The following is a 22,599-nucleotide window of genomic DNA, read 5'->3' as shown; positions in this document are numbered from 1 at the left end:
AGCTACCAGAGAAAATAATTCTCCATTGTAAACAATTTTTTTTTGGTACCAGGAATTGAACTCAGGGCCGCTCAACAACTGAGCCATATCCCCAGACCTATTTTGTATTTTATTTAGAGACAGGGTCTCACTGAGTTGCTTAGTGCCGTGTACCTTTGCTGAGTCTGGCTTTGAACTTGTGATCCTCTTATCTCAGCCTCCTGAACCACTGGGATTATAGGTGTGCACCACCACGCCTGGCTTCATTGTGAATAATTTTTAAAAACACTTGAAATATAATTTTTCTATTCCTTTGAAAGTTTTGACTATATTATTAAACTACAATGTGATGAACAGTGATGATACAGTTTCTCAAATGTGGTGGCTATTCTACTTCCAAAGTCTCTTCCAGAGTGTTCTACCAGGACAGCATGAGTTTAGCAGGCTTACTTACTTCCATACTGTTAGTCTCCTTGGAAGTAGAATAAAATCTAGTCTCTCACATAAAGCAATTAAATGTAACAATATTCCTTTTATGATACATATTTTAATATACAAATATATACAAATGAATATCTGTGGGTAAACACACACATACATGTACACATCACTTTATAAACAAACTTTCAATTTTTCAGGTATTATATGTCCTCCAAAATTATGGCAAGTAATAACTCTGATAATTATGCTAATGAAAATAACATTTTTTGGATTGGAAGTTGTTAGTGGTGTTTAGAAGTCAAGGATGATACACGTTGATGATTTAAGAAATTCCCACTAAATTTTTTTTAGAAAAAAAATTCACCTGTATGTTTCAGGATATTGATTAGCCAACATTTCTAAAGTAGTGAAAAATTTTGGCACTTTCCCTGTATTTCCAGATTCACTATAACATGGAATCTATCATCTTACTTGTATTTTCCTTTTATTGTGTGAGGACTGGAATATGCTTCTGAGAAAGAATTCAAGAGGGAAGATCAACAGCAGAATAGAAACAATCAATAAATTATCTAGTGGCTGGAAGAACAGGTCAAATACCTACCAGTAGTAACAGGAATGAAGATAAGCAACATGGTATATTGGCTAAAATTAAGATGCTTTGGGTTTGTATCTCATGTCTGCAACTTAATAGTTGAGAAACTTTAAACAAATCACTTAACTATCTTAACCATTTCCTCATGTAAAATAGGTAATCATACCTATATAGTTTTGTAATGAGGATTAAATTAGTTAAAAGATGCAAAATGTACATCAGAGTCTTTAGCAAATAGCTAATGCTGCATAAATGTAAGGTCGTTTTATTATATCTGGTAAATATGTGTATGTGTATGTGTTTGGGGTCAAATCCAGGGTTTGAGCATACCAGGCAACTGTTCTATCACTGAGCTACACTGTCAGATCAAGATATTCTTATTATAAAGAATTAGGAACTATAAAAAGAGTAATTCATAGGAAATGTAGGAGAGAAGCATCTATCATTCAACTAACATGAGTTCTTAAAGAGGGAAACAAGATGAAAGGAGGAAACAATTAAGAGGAAGACTATTTAAAGACTGTTATATTCCAGAATCAAATAAAGACGAAATCTCTCTGAAAGTCATAGAGATTTAAAAGCGATGAGGAAAAGAAAACTATACCTAGACACACTGCCATAAAATTTAAGATCAGAGACAGCATGCTCATGTGTGTGTGCATGAGCAAGAGAGAAAGCTGCGTGAGAAAACAGAAAATCATGAAAAGAACAAGAGTAGGTTGACATCACATTCCTCTACAATAACACTGGACACAAGAAGATAGTGAGTACTATTTCAGGTGAACTAATATAATTGAAAAAATAGGGTTTTATACCCAGAAACACTATTTCCATATGTCATGGAGCAAAAAAGAAGGGTCAGACATTGAGGAGTCAGAAAAGAGTATTAGAGAGGGAAAAAAAAACCTGAGAAAAATAAACCGAGACAGCTGTGGAAATGAGAGGTAAGTAGGTGACTGATTAAAGCATTTAATTTACAAAAATTGTAGGTCTGTTTGTGTGAGATAATCCCATGCCACAGCAAGAAAGCAGTTGTGTATAGTGTGGTCAGGAGAGCAGGTGAAGGAAAGAAGAAACAAAGTTCTAAAGGCCTTGTCTTAATCATAAAAAACAAAACAAACAGAAGTAAAGAAGTAAAAGTCTTAGCAAATTAGACATAAAATATATAGTTTTCATATCAGCAGAAAAAAACAAATCTTTTCATATAAAGTGAGAAAGGGAAAAACAAAAAGAACCTCATGCTTCAACTTCCCCCACTGCATCAAAGCCCTACTTCTTGTATTCTTAATTTCATTATGTTTAAATCTGCAACCTCATTATGAGTTACCACTTATCCAACAGTCTGTATCAGATAATACAGTGGCTTTAAATTATGTACTTATATGCCTAGAAAATCATTTATTCAGACATCAACAAGTTATATCTTATGACATTGCTGTCAGGTTTGGTCGAGGCTTAATTTTACAAGAATTTTAAGAAATTAGTATCAAACCCAAGACTACAAGAGAGAATAAATTACTTTAGATATAATTTAAGGGATTCCTAATACTTTTTTGGGAGGGGTACCAGGGATTGAACCCAAGGTGCTTAACCACTGAGACACATCAGTTGTTGAGGTTTGTCTCAAACTTGCCATCCTCTTGCCTCAGCCTCCCACCTCAGCCTCTTAAACCACTGGGATTACAGGTGTGTGCCACCATGCCCAGTAAGGATCCTAAATATTTTTAAAGTAGCCATTTACTTACATCCATTTATTTGCAAATTTGGAAATAGGTATCAATCACTCTCATGTACTCATTAAGTTGTTTTCAAAGAATACTTTTTGTCAGTATTATTGCTCAAATGTTTGTTTAAAATAAATACTTAAGGTGTTGGGGCTATAGTTCAGTGTCACAGCACTTGCCTAGCAAGGTGAGGCACTGGGTTTAATGAACACTGGGTTCAATCCTTAGCACCACATAAACAAATAAAGGCATGCTGTCTATCTACAACTACAAAAGAACAAAATTTAAAAAATAAATGCTTAAGATAAAATCCTCCTTTCTCCTTTTGATTGGAATTAGCAAAGTAAGTGTGTACTGTAAAAAAGAATCTAGTATAAAATATTAAGTACCACACAATTCCCAGGCTGACCTCTTGTTAACCATCCTGACAGTACTCAACCCATAGGGAGAAGCTGACCTATCCATGGTGATTCTAGGTCTTGGTCTAAGCAGTCCTAAGAACTGTTTTTTTTTTTTTTTTTTTTACCTTGTGCATATATATACTACCAGGGTGTGTTCAGCCAAGATAAACTGTGCATAACCAATTTATCATCTAATCCTTATTAAAATTAAACTCAACACTTATTTTCTTTGGCTAATTATAAAATTATTTTTTTCTTAGCTTTATGGCAGATAAAGGCAGATAAAGGCTTGTTTTATTGAGTTATTGATGTATATAAATGCCTAAACCACTATTGTACAAATAAGAGAGGATGATCATGATCTTCATGATCTTTTCCTCCTTGGCCAAAACCTTGATTATCTCTTCCTTAGCCTGGGATGGCTCTTCAGGATGATCTGGGATTCCTTGCTCTTAGTCCCACAGGCTACAGTCTGGTCAGCAGGGAGCTTCCTGGAGGCTTTCTCTGCCTTCAGTTTGTGGATGTGTTCCAGGTGAATCTCTTTGATATCTATCTGCTTGAAAGATAATGTAATGTTTAAGATAAAAATCATCTAAGTTGCTTTTCTTTGGGCACTTCAGCCCCAACCACATGTATTGCTTCAGGCCTCTGAATAGGCTGGCTTCCAGCATCCTCTGCTGTGACATGAATGCTTGGTAGGATCCAAATGGGACCAATCCAACAGTCAATGCCAGCTCCAGTCACCGGATCTGGAAGCAGATCAAAGAAGAGTGGATCATTTGCCAGCCTACGATTATCTATTCCTAGGAAAAGGGGCAGGCATGTTAGGTGTAGGTAAGCATGCAGATCCTTCAGATGCTGAAATGTCTGAAAAAGTAACATGCATGAAGAGGATGAGGACTCTATTCTGGCTTCTTAAAAAGATAATGCAATCAAAGACTGATCACCACCTGTATCACAGCATGTACCTGGAAAACACATGTGTCAGTTTAGAATCTAGCAGGTAATTGCCCACATCGGATCTTCTAGAGTCTCCTTTTTGTTTACCATAGTAATTTGCAATGTAATAAAAAGTAGTGCTCCATCAGTCTGGGTTCCTGATTAAAGAGCTAAAGGAAGACTGTGCAATAGCAGAGCCACCGTTACTACAGATCAAGAGAGAAATAAGCTTTTATTGTTTTAAGCTTAGATTTTGTAGAATTGTTGGTTATTACAACATAACCCAGAATATACTGACTGAAAGAGTACCTTATTTGCTCCAGACAACAAACATACAAGGTATGTAATATTTCTATAAATTTAATTAATGTGTAAATGGAGACTTTGGGAGGTTACTTATTTCCAAAGCCAGCATTTGGATGATCTCATGCAAAATTCCTGTGTATTTACACCTTGTCTTTCTGACTCAAAGAAAGTTTTGAAGTAAAATTCATTAGACTCCCTCGCATGCTTAGAAATATGTAGATGATACACAAAATTGTGTTGAACAATGTTGCACATGCCTTTGGATCACTCTTCCAGTGATCTTGAGATTAGTAAAAAAATAGTCCTCTACAGTACCAGCGAAGAACACTTCTAGAGACTAGAGAGAAGGCTGGCTTTGGAATCTGCAGGAATTTAAGCTTCAACATAATATCAATTAAGAGGTAAATGAACAAATATAGCATAAATTGTCTAAAACCTAATTTTAAAGTCATACAGCCCAAATTTTCAAAATACTTCAGCCATAACTTATCTAAATCATGGTTACTGTTAGAATCATCACGTACAGTTTTAAAATAAATATTCTATATTTTTTTTTGTAGAAGCAGGGAGATAGAAAAGATATCTATGTTTTCAATTTGGGAGACCATATAGCAATCACACTTTCATTTATTAGGTCATTTTAGGCATTAAAATTTAAGAAGAAAATATATGTTCTAATTTTTATCTTTTATTTATTCATTCATTTGAAAAATAATTATTATTATGGTAGGTACTGTACGTAAAGCAATTAATAACTTAGACAAAGATCTCTGCCCTTTTGGAATCTATATTTTAGTTGGGGAGACAGATAATAACAAGGTAAAAATACAGAGTTAGAAGCACAATGGAGAAAAATGCTATAACAGGAAAAAAAAAGAATGCAATTAACATACTATGCCAGGCTGGGGATGTGGCTCAAGCAGTAACACGCTCGCCTGGCATTCGTGGGGCGCTGGTTCGATTCTCAGCACCACATACAAACAAATTTGTTGTGTCCGCCAAAAAAACTAGAAAATAAATATCAAAAAATTCTCTCTCTCTCTCTCTCTCTCTCTCTCTCTCTTAAAAAAAAAAAAAACATACTATGCCCACAAGTGAGGCACATTGTTGTAATTTCCAAAATGACAGGTCTGATTGAGAAAGTGCAAGATCTTACTGAGAAAGTGAAATTTGAACAAAACCTTATATATGGTGAACTAGCCAGCTACTTAGCTATCTGGAGGAAGAATGTTACAGAATCATGGAATGCCAACATTAATGGCCCTAGGGTGGCAGTATAGCTCAGGAGATAACATGCTCAGCATGCAGTAGACTCTGGGTTCAATTTTCAATCAACAAAATGAAACAAAAAACAACAATGACAACAAAAAACCCACAATAACTCTGAGGCAGCATTGTGCCTGGTATAATTAGGAAAAAAAAAAAAAAGCTAGATCATTGTAGCTAGTAGAAAGTGAGGACAAGGCCTTCTATCTTGTTCACCATAAATCTCCATCCTAGCAATTAACATAAGTGCCTGGTACTTAGTACGCTCTGTAAATATATGTCAAATAAAGGAACCAACCTATGGACAAAGGGAGTGAATGGCTTTAGGGCTGCCTGGTCAAAGAGGATGCTAACTGTATTGTATGTATGTATACAGTTTTCTTTAAATTGAAAAGAATTAAGTCAATGTGACTAAATGCTAAGAGTGACAATTTTGTGTTGTAAGAAAGCACACTGCACTTTGTTTGGTTAATTTCCAAAATGATGGTGATCATCCAACTCAAGAGATGGTACCAAAAATTCCACACCCTACAAATGAAGTGGCTAGACGGGGTGTAACATTTCCACTTGCTGTTTCGTGTTATCCTACACATCTCTGAGAGTAGATGCTACTCTCTCCTTTTTTCATCTGTGGAAACTAAATCTCAGAAAGCTTATGTGAGTTGACTAAGGTTTTGTACAACTAGGAAAAATAAGAGATAAAATTTCTTTATAGGCTTTTCCGACTCTAATTCCAGCATTTGTTTTTCATATAACACTATCAGGCATCTCACATGGGAACCAACAGGAATGATAAAATATATTTAACCTGTTTGTTACATCTAGTAAGTCATAAGAAAAGAAAATCAAGCTGGGTACAATTTTAGTATCATTTTATGCTATTAATATTTTTTATTAATCACTTAGAATTTACAACTTATAATAATTCTACTCCCTTCTTGCCTCTCATACCTCCAACTGACTTATTCCCTGCTCATGCAATTCTTCACCAACTGTGTTAGTTTTCCAATGCTATGTCAAAATAACTTGATAAAATCAACTTAAAGTAAGGAAGGTTTATTTTGGCTCATAGTTTGAGAGGTTTTAGTCCATGGTCAGCTGGCTCCATTGCTTTTAGGCCTGAGGCAAGAAAGGGAATCATGGAGGAAAGTTGCTCAGATCAAGGCAGCCAAGAAGGAAAGACAGAGAAGGGGTGGGGTCGGGGGAGAGAGAGAAAGCGAGAGCAAGCATGTTCATGCCGAGGGGTAGTAGGAGACACATACCAGGGTCAAGATACACGCTTACAGGGCACACCTCTAGGGACCTCCTTTCTCTAAGTAGGCTCCAATTCCTATGGTTTCTGCCACCTACCAGTAGTCCATTTAATTATGAACCTATGAATGAATGAATGAATGAATGAATGATCCTATTGATGGGATTAGAGACCTCATGATCCAATCACCTCCCAGAAGCCCCAACTCAATACTGCTGTACTGGGGACCAAGCTTTCATTACATAAGCCTTTGAGGGCACACCCCAGATCTAAATCATAACACCATCTAAGCACATACTTACTCTACTCATATCTATTTATGGAACCAAGGACCTATATCTGGGTTACACAGAGCTACTAGACTGAACTAGAGAGGAAGGCCTAATTCAGTCTAGTTAGCCTGTCCTATAAACACAGGAACAAAAAATAGTCCTGATGAAAATCAGAATTACAGATTATAGCTATTCTGACAAATTTACATTTAAATAAATTATTTTGACAGAATGAGATTGCCTCTTTTTTTTTTTTTTTTTTGTCACTGGGCTTAGTAATTCAGTAGTATTAGGATACAAGTTGACCAAAAATGTATCTTGTCTACAATGACAATTATAATTGAGACAATGACAATTGTAGAATAAGAAGTTTGAAATGGTATATGTAAAAGCTGGCAAAAGACAGTGATTTCAGGAATGCCCCAGAGATTGTGCATACAAGCTGACTGATGCAAATTGAGCTGGATTTTAAATATTTATAAGGACTTCCCATTGTTTTTCTTCCATTTGGGGGAAGGTATTTATAGAAGGTATAGAAAGATCAAATACCTTAATTTAAGAACAAATTGTATGGTGGAGAATAATGGCACTCTTTCCTGTTTCAGAGTTTCATGAACTTTATGTCCTGAATTGAGAAAATGGAAGCAAAGCACAGTGACAAATGACAGAATTGGACAGTCAGAGCCGGAATCATCTAGGACTTCACCCATATAATGCAAAGAAAAAAATGTCATTATCAAGAAACTGCCTCACCTCAAACATTCTTTATGGTAAATTGCACTATGAACTAAAGCTGACCCTGCTGTCCTTAGCCAAAATAATTTTTCTCATCAGATATATTTATGATAGCTTCAAAAAAACAACAATTTGCCAGTCAGAGTGTTTCATGCCTCTAATCCCAGTGATTTGGGAAGCTGAGGTAGGAGGATCACAAGTTCACACCAGTCTCAGGAGCTTGGCAAGACCTTGTCTGAAAATAAAAAATAAAAAGGGCTGGGGATGTGCTCAGTAGTTAAGTGCCCTCAGATAAATCCTCAGTACCAAAAGAAACAAAAAAAACCCATCACCACCAAAACCATCCAACCTGAAATACAATTCAAAACCTTCTGAGAAAGCCACAGGAGCAAATTAGAAGAAAGGAGTTGGAGACTCAGACTAGTTGCTAACTGGCTCTGTGATTTGGGGCAAATTATTTCATCTTTCCAAGCTAACTGGCTGTTAAGGTATGTTTCAGCTCTAATTTCATTGTAACTTATTACCCAGGGAAGCATACTATGAAGTTCTCCAGTGATATAAGACAGAAAATATTTAATAACAGCAAAATATTAAATTTTTAATCAGTCTTCATGATCAGAAAGGTATTTTTTATAACATATGTTAGTTTTCCCCATGTTTTAGGTAAAGCCTAATCATCTCAGAGGAGAAAAAAAAACCCCTTATTTCCAGTATCCCCTAATGCTATCACCAATATTGTAGTTTATTACTTTTAATAACTGGGTGACTGAACTCTGATGATAAATACCAACTAACACAAAGAAAAAGGCTGGCTTCATCGATACTCCCTTTAGTTTGTACTTATGTTAAGGCCTGGGCCATGGGTTGGATTCCTATATAGGACTCTAGGCTACATACAAAAATCTCCATATTTGTTTTGTTGTCCTGTAAAATGATGTTGTTAATTGAAGATACAATGATGGTTCATCAATACAACTAAGAAAGCAAAGCTAAAGTGCCTCTCTTACCTTAGAGTCATCTTGGTACTGATGCTCACTGTCCATCAAAATAAAAAGTTCAAAAGAATCTGTTGAAGAAAGTGGCAAACCACAGTGAGAAAGAAAGGGTCAGTAGATTGGAATAAAACATATTTACTATCAGCATAAAAAAACAAAACCCAAGACTCCTTACTTTGGAAGGATATGACACGTAAATTCTACTGGAGTCACCATGTCAAAGAGCTATGTACTGTATCCTGAGCTCTGTGCCATAAATTATTAATTCTATAGGCACACAAGTAGCTGTCACGTTTTGGGTAGATCTGTGTGGTCATTGCCAGATTATGAAAAAAAGAAGCTCCAACACGTGGAAAATAAACTAGACTACAATACACTGTTCTTTTATGGGGAACATTTCATATCTCATTATTTTTATGAAGTGTAAGCTGGATTTTCAACATTTATAAGGACTTTCCATTGCTTTTCTTCCCTTTTGGGGGGTTTGTATTTTACAGAAGGCATATGACACTAATTTCCACATAATCCAAAAAGCTTGTGTTTCATATGGGAAAAAACGCTGTTTTAACCAACTATATTTTGCATAGCACTTCCATTGTTTAATTGCTAACTTTTCTTCCCATGTCTTAAAGACAGTATTATTTCCCTTTCTGGTATTCATAGAGCTCTCCCTCACCAACAAAAGTCCCCAAGTCGTCTTTTCACTTAAAAACAGTTCTACATCACTTATCTTCAATCTTATTCATTTGGTTCTCCTTTTTCTATAAACCTGTAACAAATCCTAATTTAGTGTCTATTCCTGAAGAAGGATGCTAGCTGGCAAAACTCTCTTAGATTTCTTTTTCTAGGAGCCTTGAGCAACAAATATACTACTTACAGTAACTTTTAAGCAGAAAATGTAATTTTTATACAATTTGAAAAATATGCCTGTAAAAAAACTTTGAATAATAAAAACCTCAGAAGGAATCTGACCTAAAGGACAAAGAATTTAAGTGGGGGAAGAGTCTTTAAACAATACTGTCTCATCTAATGAAAGGTTCTATGACCTGACTCTCATGCTTATTAAGAAACCCTTGTTTTTTCAGTTTTCCTTATATTTGGGGGAAATGGCCAGGCAAAGGGAAAAATCAAGGAAATTAAAAATGTTAAATAACAACTCCTCAGTCTGCTTTTAAGAACTTTCACACCTCAAAAGCTATCTCCACCCAATGACTGAAGGATCCTACAGCAATTTTTTGAAATTCTTATTTGTTTTAGCACCATTTTAGTTAGTTTAATCTTAAACACACTTGTATTTAAAATTAACTACTAGGAACTGAGAAGACATCAAGAAAATGAAGAATGTGGTGAGTCCTTTTCTGGAGAAATAAAAAAAACCAAAACAAATATTAATCAATATGATATAACTGTTATTAACCCCAGTTCTTGAGGTAGAGGATGGCATGTTTAAAAAAAAAAGGTTTGGAGTTATAGCTCAGTAGTAGAGCACTTGCCTATCATGTGTGAGGCACTGGGTTCGATCCTCAGCACCACATAAAACTAAATAAATAAAATAAAGGTATTGTGTTATACTTTTATTTTATTTATTTAGAAAAAAAAATTAAAAAAGAAAAGACAGCCAAGTAGTTCTACCACTGTAGTTGCTTTATTTTGTATGATGCATATAGCCTTCATAAAATGAGACTGGTATTCACTGACCAAAGGGCAGAGAGCTCAAGAAAAAATATTTGTTGAGCTTCCAATGTGCTTATCTTCAATCTTGTTTTTTTTTTTTTTTTTGCCAAGTGTTCTTGTTTCTGGAAATATAGTGGTTATATCTGCAGGTTTTAGAGCTAAACTGGGTTCACTTTTGCTGTAAAATCTTAGGCAGGGGCTGGGGATGTGGCTCAAGCGGTAGCGTGCTCGCCTGGCATGCGTGCGGCCCGGGTTGGATCCTCAGCACCACATACCAACAAAGATGTTGTGTCCGCCGAGAACTAAAAAATAAATATGAAAAATTCTAAAAAAAAAAAAAAGAAAGAAAGAAAGAAAAAAAACATCTTAGGCAAATTGCTTAATCCATTAAGGCCCATTGTTCTAGACACAGGGCAACTATAAAAACTTAAATTGAGCAGCAAATATACTACTTACAGTAACTTTCAAAATAATCATTGTTTGTAAGAGTTCTATTCTATTGAAAAAATAGGTGAATGACTAGAGCTTTTAAAAATATACATTTCACACATATATATATATATAAAAGCATATATAAAGGCTATATAAACTCTAGATTATGATTTCCAACCTAGTTTAGAGCTCCCGCGTCAATTCTGTTGAAATTCTCAAAGAATTGAAAGCTTAAGACTTAATGAATTAAGCTTTCTAAATCTCAATTTCCCAAACTGTGGGGATAGTACTTTTATCAAATTTTGGTATTATTCATTATCGGATCCTCACAATCTCTATTTTGAACAGGTTCAAGTAAGTAAAGTAGCTTTTTTTTATTATTTATATGAGGAAGCGGAATGCATTACAATTCTTTTTACATATATAGAGCACAATTTTTCATATCTCTGGTTGTATACAAAGTATATTCATACCAATTTGTTTCTTTATAAATGTACTTGGATAATAATGATCATCACATTCCACCATCATTTCTAACCTCATGCCCCCTCTCTTTCCCTCCCACCCCTCTACCCTATCTAGAGTTGTCTATTCTTCCCAATCCCACTATGAATCAACTTCCTTATAAGCCACCTACTCCAGCCCTTCTTTTAAAAGGTCCACAGTTAAATATATGACGTTTCCGACAAGCTAGTAATTTAAGACTTATAAATTCCTTCAAACAAGAAAAAGAAACTTCATGAAGTATCTATATTTCCCTAAGTAAGCAAGGTATATAAATTCAAATTACAAACTTTTTAGTGCGTTTAGATATGTGAGACTTTCATTTGTCATTGCCCCAGGCCCGTCCACACCCTAAATATTGCTTTTCTTGCCTCAATTGACTGCAGTGCCTGTCACTCCAAACACTCACACCTCTCCCAAGAACCTCCTAATTGATTTAAGCCTTGATCCAGCCCACTCCTCCTTGCTCCTCCCCGAGGAGCTGCTGATTGGTCGAAGCACCCCGCCGCGTGGGGCTGTCTAGGCCACCTCGCGCAGCGCCCGCTGGGAGCCTAGCCAAGGCGCGAGGACTAGCGCGAGCTCCTCCTGGTGGGCCCCCTCCCCCTGAGACGACCCCCGCCCCTCCGCCCGACTGGTCCCCGAAACGGTGGTGGTGGCGGCGGTTTGTGGTCGTTGGTCCCAGGGATTTAGGACCAACCTTTGAAGACCCAAAGGGGTGAGGAAAGGATGGGGACAGTGGGTTTACTGCCAAGTAACTTACCGCAACTAACGGCTGGAGACCCTGCCCCTTGGCCGCAAAAAGTCCGGTCCCACTCACTGTCACGCTGAACCGGCAGCAGGGATCTTGCCCCGCCGAAGGCGGTCGCTGTGGGCTCATCCCGCCCCCCCCCCCCCCAGTGCCACCCAGCGCCACCCAGCAGCCCAAGTCAGCTGTTGGAGAAGTCCCTCCCTGGCCCAGGGGCATCTTGAGGCCAGACAGTGTCTGGAGCCCGCTCTCGCGCCGCCGTCCCCGCCGTCGGGCCTCTGCTGCTCCTTCCGCCCAGCGGCGCCCTGCCCTCTCTCCGCCTTATTTCCGCTCTCCCTGGCCGCCTTCCGGCTGCTTCCCGTCTGCTGCCTTCCATATTCTCTCCTTGACCCTCTTCCTGCGTCGACTGCAGCAGGTCTGGGCCGCCCGCCTTCCCGTCCGGCAGTTGTCGCGCCCGCGCGTCTCTTCCAGAGCCTTTGAGACGACGCCTAGGGGCGTCCAGACTGCTGGGTGAGATTTAGCAATCACGTCGTGCCTCCCTCGAGTACTGAGAATGAGCCTCGAACTTTCCTCTTGCTGTAACTCCTTCCTGTCTCTTCCCCAAGCCCTCTCTTGCGTGTTGAGTAGTGGAAGGTTGCGGGTGGACCTGGAAGACAAGTGACCCCTCTCACCCGCGTACGCCTTGGGTAGCGGGACGCGCCACAGTACCATCATGGTTTCCTTACACTTGATGGCTTTAATGGCTAATTTTAAAATGTTTCCTGGAGGAGAACTAGGGAGTTCCTAGAATCTGGAAATTGGGGGTTTTACCTTAGCGTTAATACAAATGCTGAGATCCTCGGGCAAACCTTGGATTGGCTCGGGCACCGCCTTCCTCCTCTGTAGATTTAACTTGGCTCACGTTGAAGTTCCTTTAAGCTTTGACTCTCTTTACACTCGTGGTAAATAGGCTCTACTCTTTACGTTATGTAAAGCGTGTCTTTAAAAAAAATCTGCCCCACGTTGTTTCGGAATGGCGTTATAAAGCAGGAAGCAGGATGCCCTGCAAGTAGACGTTAATTCACGTGTGGGCAGAGATTTGTTTATTGAAGTGATCGGAAGGTATTTTCAAGAATGAACAAAACAGAAAGTTGAGGAATTAGACATATTTGGAGCTTTTCAGATTTAAATTTCTTATGAACCGTGATGATAGACTTATTCAAACCATTCCATTTTAATACTTATTTGCAACTGTGTGTCTTTATAGACGTAAAGGTGACTGCAGTTCCTGCATATTAACAGTGCCTTGTGTTCTGCTTAAGATACTGCTTTAAATGCCGATTTCCACGTCAGGGGGAAGTAGTAAACTTGAATATTGCTAAAGATAATAATGTAGTTTAATACTTAAAACGTAAACATGTATTATGGAATATATTATGACTTAAAGATTAAGAATATACCCAATTTATGGATTGAAATTTAAGCCTCATGTTTCACAGTGTCATTTTGTTGTCTGATGACACCAGACATACTTAAGAAAGAGTTGTAAATAGAAATCAGTGAGTTGGCTTAAAAAGTTGGACATTTTAATGCTGGCTATTGTTTACCATTTTATTTTAACTACCTAGTGGTTGGTTAGGTTAGATAAGGAAATGTGGGAAGAAAATATGGTCTCCGTTATAGAAGAAATTTAAGAATAGAGGTATACTTAATTTGGACAATAATATGTGGATATATTTGTCCTGCATTCAAAGGGTGTATATACTTTTGTGTTCAAAAATATTTTAAAAGTTTCTTAAAAGTTGTAAATTATTTTTTAAATTTTTATTTTATGCAAAATTTAAATCTCTCTGCAGTAATTCTAGGTGCATGAAACACTACATTACGTTTATTTTACTTTTTGCAACAAAATGTGCTGATTCTTTAAAATTTTAAATGGAATTCAGCTGATCCATCCGTGCACTTTTATTTTGAAATAATCTTAGATGCACCTATCTTCACAGGTCTTATTAATCCTTCTTATTTTCCAAACAAGTTGCTCTAGTGCATTCTGTCACTAAAATGAATTGCTGCTGAAAATCTCCACTGAATTGGAAGCCATGGTCTCACTATACCGTAGTGTATAACTGAACTGTAACGTATCAGGAATTTAACATCTACTTTTAAGAATTCCATAAATATCTAATTGCTTCCTTTAAAAGTTTTGATATCTTAAAATGTTTTCATTATTACATTTAATTTTTAAAATCGCAAAAGATGGGACTGGAGGTATGACTCAGTGTAATGCACTTGCCTAGCATGTGTGAGGCACTGGGTTTGATTCTCAGCACCACATACAAATAAATAAAATAAAGGTACAGAAACAACTAAAAAATATTTTTAAAAAATCGCAAAAGACCTGTTCACTTTCAAATTACTACTTGTTTTGTAGAAATTTGGAAGAAGTTTTAATTTAAATTGATGAAACCAACTTTCTTAGATAAATTGTGTTGTCCATTTATATTTTACTAAAATTGTATTTGTCTATTTTTTATTAATATGTTTAATATATTTCCTTTTTTGCAAGACAATGAAAATCTGAAAAACATGTATTTGTTAACGAAAGATGCTTGAAATTAAGATGTAGTTAACAAAGCTAAAGATTTGGTGGAATTGTTGTATATCTGTTCTGTGATTAGCTATGTTGTCCCGACCTTTTCATAATTTATTGAGTTTTTTCATTTTTTCAAAATTAAACTAGAGGTAAAAATATTTATCTCTGAAAGTATGGTGAATATGGCAAAAGAACATTTATTTTTTTAGGGAGTATTTATTGGTTATTTTTTTCATATTTTTCATTGGTGCATTGGGTAAAACAACTTTTAATCTACTATTTCTACTTTTTTTCTTTCTTTTTCATAAACCATTTGTGTCATTCTCTTGCCCAGGAACCCTCCTTTTCCTACGCTATTCCTTGGGTCTGCAGAATAAAGAAAAAAATTGGTAGAATACTTTGGAGTGTGAATCCATAGCTGAAAGTAAAGAGGAAAGAGTGAGCCTGGAACCCTCAATTGGTATGTCAGCTTTGTCTTGATGATTAGGGCTGCTATGCTTCCTTAGACATTTAGGTTAGATCTCAGATTGATTCTGGAATGTTTTAGAATGAATATTTTAGATCTGAGTATAATTCTCTGGCTCTGAATCTTGAATTTTGGTTCTTTTAGAGATATAATTTGGTTAATAGTGTGTTAAATTTAGGCACTTGTAAAATTTCTTAATTGTGCATTATACATATATATTTGTGTGTGTGTGTGTGTGTGTGTGTGTGTGTGTGTGTATATATATATATATATATATATATATATATATTGTTTTGGAAATTTTAAGAACAGATACCTTTTTAGGAGCTCCAGTGGCGCAATCTGTTAGCGCGCGGTACTTATAAGAACAGATACCTTTTTAAAGAGATGATGGGATTGGTGACTCTCCTGTGTGTCTTAAATTTCTGTAATTTCAAGTTTTTGCAATATTTTGATTGAAATTTCTTGAACTGTACAAAGTCTTGCATATATTTCTTGTCATTCTCTAGTAAAAGGAGTGGGTGAAGATTAGATGGTAGGTAGGGAGAACTGGCAGTCAAATCTAATAAGATAAAATTCAGCTGATTGTAAAATCTGGTTACTTAGTATATAGGTCAGGACAGATTTCTTTTTTTTTTTTGATAGATATAACTCATTTGAACCAATAATTTTATGCAACTCTATTGGACACTAATATGATCTTTCTCTGCACTAGTAACTTTTTAATTTTGGCTACCACACTTTTAAAGGAAATAGGATAGTGAGAGAATATGATGGTACAGCATATAAGAAACAGTTAAAGTAGCATTTTTCCAAATGGTTCTATAGGAAATAAATAGTTTGCCAAGGGAAATTAGGAGATCATGCTGAAATAAATTTGGTAAACAGTGGAATTAAACAAAGATGAAAAGTTCATTTTAACTGAAACTTTTAATGGCCTTAAATATGCTTATGTTCATTATTATAGTTTGAGGAGGGAGGTAAAGTGATTCTTTGAGACGTAATTAGATGTGGAATACTTATACCCTGGAAAAGTGTTCTGAGGAACAGAACATCTTTCTCCCTTAAAAAAAAAAAAAGCTGTTTTTACTATATTTACCATACTTTAGGAAACCAGTTTGGGAAATGTTGTTTTAAAGAAACTGAATATTTAGCCTGGAGAAGAGGAGAATTATCTTTTAGATGCAACTGTATGAAATTGGATAGGAGGGTAAATCAGGATCAATATTGAAATTTATAGAGAAAAAGATTATAATGCATTGAAAGAAAGATCTCAGTTAACCAAAGATACAGTGCTCTAGATGATAGTCCATGTAAGAATCATGAATAAAATGGGTATCTGCTCTCTATGGGTGTTACAAAAGAGGATGTAGATTTCACATGGGTAAATTTGATATTTAAGGTCTCTAATAATTCTGAAATTATTTTACTAGAGGTTTTTCCAAGAAGCTTTTGTTGCTAGACTTTCTCCTTAATGTAGTTTTGAGTGTTTTTTAATCATGGTATAAGTTTTCAAAGTCAATGAATAACTGACTAGATGTTTTACTTTTTTAATTTTTTAAATATTTATTTTTTTAGTTGTAGTTGGACACAATACTTTTATTTTATTTATTTATTTTCATGTGGTGCTGAGGATCTAACCCAGGGCCCCACCCTTGCTAGGCAAGGGCTCTACCACTGGGCCACAACCCCAGCCCTTGACTAGATGTTTTAATCGTTTGAAAAAAACTTCTGTAATGAAAAAATCTGAATTCAGGTATTGGTACCACCATGTTATATGATTGCAGGTAAATCACATTTTTTTTCATAATTTTTAGCTTTTAAAATATTTAAAGTGAAGGTAATATAAAATAAAGGTTAGGAGCCCAACATTTGGGCAGACACACCTCTGAATTGAATATATGCCTCTCCAATTCTATGATTTTTATCTCAGACTCACTTTGTTTTTCAAATGGAAAAGAATAGTATTAATCTCACAGGATTGTTGCAAGTACTATATACTGTGTTTGTCATTCTGTATGGCATTTAATTATGTTAAATATATACAGAAGTAAGCATAAACTGGAATTTCACTAATTAAGAAAGTAAAGGTCAGAGTTATAAAGTGATTTGACAGAAGTGTTGACCAGTGACTGAAATTCAGGTCTTTTCTCATACAAGTTCATTATTTTCATTTCAATAATGATGTACCTCCTGTCCTGAATCATTCATTTAACATTTATCATAGGCCAAGGAGTTTACATGGTGTTAGAGATATAAAAGACTAGACTCTCTTGAATGTCTCGTGGGTTTGAGGAAGGGAACAAGTGGAGGTGTAGGTGAAGAAGAGGGAGACTGACCTTCTTAGGTTCTGTGATTGTAGTGGATACAAAGGAATACCTAAAATTTAGAATTGAGAGAAGGAGAGTGGGGGTGGAGAAGGATTCCCAGAGAATACTAGGAATGAAAAACGCTAAAAAAAGTAGGGAGGAAATGTGTAAAAAAAATCTAGGTAAAGTCTAGTATATGAGAAGATGCGTATTTGAGAATTTATAAATAGGTACCTGCTGTTGGCATATAATAATAAATGAATAATAAGTAGACTGATTAAAAAAATATATATATGTGTGTGTGTATGTGTGTATGTGTGTGTGTGTGTGTGTGTGTGTGTGTGTGTGTGTGTATAAAGTGCTTATATGCAATGGAATTCTTCAGATCTTTGTGATCAGTTAGCCATAAGTCAAAGGAAAGCCTCTGGGATAACTCCTAGATTTCTAGCTTTGACACTTTGAAGAAGAAATATATTTGTTTTGGTGCCCTGTATTCATTGAAAGAGTTGAGATAAGATAAAGTAACAAGCAACAGGTTTGGAAGATAGAATGGCATTCAGTTTTTTTTAATATTTATTTTTTAGTTTTAGGTGGACACAATATCTTTATTTTACATTTATGTGGTTCTGAGGATTGAACCCAGAGCCTCATGCATACTAGGCGAACACTCTACCATTGAGCCACGACCCCAGCCCTGGCATTCAGTTTTTGATATGTTGAATTTGAGATGCCTAATAATATCTAATTTTCAGCACATATCCATTAGGCTGTTTGGTAAATGAATCTTAGCTTAGGAAAGAAGGCTGGTCCCCAAAGAGTAACTTTAAGGAAATAAGATAGATAGCACATAGAAACTATGAAGTGCATGAGTTACTTTCCTGGAAAGCAACTTTAAAAGGAGAGTGTGCGTACATATATGCATGTGCATGGAGAGAGGAGAGAGATGCTATGCCATCATTCATCACTCAGAAAAATTTAGATAATATAAAAGTACTTAAGAAGTACTTAAGAAGTACTTAAGAAGTACTTAAGAGTTCACAAAATTTAGCTATGTCAATTTCTGAATATTTCATTTGCATGAAAGTCAATTTAGGGGTCTTCCTTGTTTTTCAGGGGACTTAAGGTAAAATTGTGGCAGAAAGTATAACAGAATAATTTTCTTGGCAGGAAGGGGTAGTGTTTGAGATCAAACAGACCTGGTTATGAATCTGTCTATGCCACTTTCTGGCTCTTATGATCTTGGGTAGTATAATTCTCTCTCAATCTGTTAAGTAGAAATAATAGTTTTCTTTTAGTAAGGTTGATACTTGCCTCTAATAGTTGTAGTGATCAGCAGTAACATGTAGAAATTTCCTGATATTTATAGTACACCCACAGAATTAAACCAAACCTCTTATGATTTTATTATCAGATTATTATTCTGTTTCTGTCTGGTATCACAGTTTTGTTTTGAAGCCAATTATTCTATAGATAATTGAATAATGGGATTTCAGGCTATAGTTATTTGCAGATGCCTAGTGGTTTGAAAGTTTTCAATATATGCATAAAAATTTGTGGTTGAGTAGTATTTTTATTGTTTAAAGCCAAAAAATGAATCCTAAAGGCTTTTTTAACATTGATTTATTCTTCATAAAAATTTGTGAGACTAGGAAGTATTATTTCTGCATATGATAGAAGAGGAAATTGAGATACACTGGAGCTAATAAATAACTTAAAATTATATAGTTAGTAAGTGAAAAGAAAGGTTATGAGTCCAGGTAATACTAGGGAGGATGGATTCAGGGACAGTTCAATGCTCTGGAGCAGATCCTTTGGTGATACCACTTCAATCCCATCCCACTTACTGTAGAGATGTGGATATTCTTCTGTAGCTATGTGTCTGTCATATCACACTCACTTCTTACTTTTGAGAAAATGAAATATGTTTCTGAAAAAAAGCATGTCTGTGTCAGCAGAGTTGGTGCAAAAAAAAGTAAGATGTACTGTTAGTCTCGTATTTATCAAAGCTAGCCTTTATTTGATATTGTGGAATTTTGGTAATCTTTTTACATACCTTGTCTTATTCAGTCTTAAAAGCAACCATGTTATAAGGTTATCCCATTTTTAAGTGAAGAGACTGAAGTGTGAAGAAATTGAATAAATTGTCTAAGATTGCACAATAAGGAAACCTGAAATTGAGGTGCTGTGGCTCAGAATTTCATATTTTAAAATGCTTTGCCCCAGTGACTTTGTTTCCATTTATAATTAGGAAGGTTCTATTGGAAAGTGAAAAAGCTTTCACAGTGTATTCTTTCTCCATGCTGTGAATTTTAATTTTTGTATTTATTCATGATAACATTGAATGAACAACATAAAATTAATTAATAAGCCACAGCATTGATATTAGGAAAAATCCTAAAGAATATGGTAATTAAAGTACATTTTTAGTGATAAGTGAGTTCTCGGCTCTTTTGCCTTAGCTCCTGCCCACCTGTTTTATTTCTTAAGCTGCGGCTAGTAGGAAATTATAGTAGCTCTTGTTTTTGCTCAGATGACCAGAGGTTGTATTCTCTCATCTCTCTAGTAACTTCTAGTAGATAGGTTCAGGGACTGACTTGAATCTCTTATTCCAGTTATCGGGTTTTGGATTCTGGTGAAGCTGTTTGGGATTGCTGACAAAATAAGCAATATTGGCAGAAGCCTACTTATACTTGGTCACAGAAAGATTGAGTGGCCTATATAATAAAGTGATTTAAATCTTGGGCTATGAAGATTAACAATGATTATGTATTCTTTGATAGCAGTATGTTTTGTTTTCTTGCTCCTTTTGCTGTGTGTGTGTGTGTGTGTGTGTGTGTGTGTGTGTGTGTGTTGTTGGGGATTGAACCCAGGACCTTATGTATGGGACACAAGCGTTCTACCAACTGAGCTATGCCCCCAGCCCTTGTTTTATTTTTTTCCTTCTCTCTCTTGTTCTTTTTTTTTTTTTAATCATTACTGGTTTTATTTATCTTTTTTCACTTTTTCTGTCCCTTTAGAAGGCTCAGGCTTTCTAAAGATACTGCTTAATTAAACAGTAATAAAAGAAGTTTCCAGTTTCTATTGTAGGGAAGAACTCTTGATGCAGAACTAAGGGAACAAACAGCAAAGATTAATCACCCAACACGGCAGCCACAACCGTCCTTGGTTTCTTGTACAAAGGAATGCTTCATAGATTATGGGTTCTATGACATAAATTTAAGCATTTTTAAATTTAACTTCATTTTAGGTATTACAGCCATGAATGAAGAAAATATAGATGGAACAAATGGATGTGGTAAAGTTCGAACTGGCACTCAGAATGAAGCAGCATTACTTGCTTTGATGGAAAAGACTGGTTACAACATGGTTCAAGAAAATGGGCAAAGGAAATTTGGTGGTCCACCTCCAGGTGGGGATTTGTTTATATTCTTTTAAATTAGATCTTTAGTCATTTAGATGATGTGTATGTTTCTGCAAGTATCCCAAATAGTAGCTCTCTCCTTGTAACTGCTTTAAGACCTCACCAGTCATTTTAAGGGGAAGGGATATATGCTGTGCTCATCTTACTCTCCCACCTCCCTTTTCCCCCAGCTCTGCTCTTGGTTTGAGAAGTAGTTGAGAAAGAAGTCTGGATTGGTACAATGTGAAAAAGTGTACTTTTGGTATTAAAGGGGAAGTTGTTTGGGAGAGAATTTGAGAGCAATGAGTAGAAAATTGCTATTTATAGAAGAAAATCAGATTCAAACAGATATAGTATTTTATTTTCCTATCAGTGGCAGTGCAGCTACTTTGTTCAGAGCCCTCCAGTTAGCTTTATTATATCTAAAGTTCTTGCTTCCAATGACCTCAGTGACTGTATCACTAAATACTTTGCTTGACCCTCAAGCATGCTGTAGCCATATAGACCTTTATGCTATTTTGCTCTAACATCTAAAACTCTTGTTTTTTTCTTCTTCCCGAATGCTCTTCTCTGAGAGATTCCTCATGGCTCATTCCCTTATTTGTACTTAAACATCACAAGCTCAGAGCTTTACCATGTCACTATTGAATGCATCATCCCTTTCATGGCTTGCTTTTTCCTTCATAACACTTACCATTCACTTATTGTCTTTCTTGTCTTTTGAATATCAGCCATTGTATCTCCAATACCTAGAATAGTGCTTGGCACATAAGAGGCTCACAGCAAGTTTGTTGAATGAATAAATGATTCAGTAATGAATAAATGTTTTTAGATTTTTTTTTTTTTTTTTTTTGGTCTTTCAGGTTGGGAAGGTCCACCTCCACCAAGAGGCTGTGAAGTTTTTGTAGGAAAAATACCTCGTGATATGTATGAAGATGAGTTAGTTCCTGTATTTGAAAGAGCTGGAAAGATATATGAATTTCGACTTATGATGGAATTTAGTGGTGAAAATCGAGGTTATGCTTTTGTGATGTACACTACAAAAGAAGAAGCCCAGTTAGCCATCAGAATTCTTAATAATTATGAGATTAGACCAGGGAAGTTTATTGGTGTGTGTGTGAGCTTGGATAATTGCAGATTATTTATTGGAGCTATTCCTAAGGAAAAGAAGAAAGAAGAAATTTTGGATGAAATGAAGAAAGTTACTGAAGGAGTTGTAGATGTCATTGTCTATCCAAGTGCAACTGATAAGACCAAAAATCGTGGTTTTGCATTTGTTGAATATGAATCTCACAGAGCTGCTGCTATGGCTAGGAGAAAACTAATTCCAGGTAAACTGATCTTTTAAAGGTTATTTTTCCATATTAACTTTATTATTACAAATATGGAAAAATAACAGTACGTCATAGATCATTATTAACAAAATATGTAATGCCGCTTAACAGGAATAAAGAATTGTTTGAGTAAGGGAAGTAAAATAAATGATTCTAAAAGACAAGAAATTATTCCTATAAAAATTTATCATGTTTATGATAATTATCAATTACTGAATTGTATACTTTAATTGAGGTGTTAATTATTAATAAAAATCCAAA

The 22,599-nt window shown here is 35.7% G+C and overlaps 1 protein-coding gene across 1 annotated transcript in view; it reads left to right on the top strand.

Moving 5' to 3' along the window:
• The first annotated feature begins 12,647 nt into the window (after positions 1-12,647).
• The window catches only part of RBM46 (RNA binding motif protein 46), a 41,686-nt gene continuing 31,734 nt past the window's right edge, over positions 12,648-22,599 (top strand). Inside the window, exons 1-4 of the mRNA XM_081303825.1 lie at positions 12,648-12,767; positions 15,164-15,289; positions 20,852-21,013; positions 21,868-22,335. Of these exons, the coding sequence (XP_081159951.1) occupies positions 20,863-21,013; positions 21,868-22,335 (619 nt within the window). The 5' untranslated portion in view covers positions 12,648-12,767; positions 15,164-15,289; positions 20,852-20,862. The remainder of the gene's footprint in view (positions 12,768-15,163; positions 15,290-20,851; positions 21,014-21,867; positions 22,336-22,599) is intronic.

The sequence above is a fragment of the Spermophilus citellus genome (genome assembly GCF_964194105.1).
Source record: "Spermophilus citellus genome assembly, chromosome: 8".
Classification (NCBI taxonomy): Eukaryota; Metazoa; Chordata; class Mammalia; order Rodentia; family Sciuridae; genus Spermophilus; species Spermophilus citellus.
This window is presented reverse-complemented; position numbering and strand designations above follow the sequence as displayed.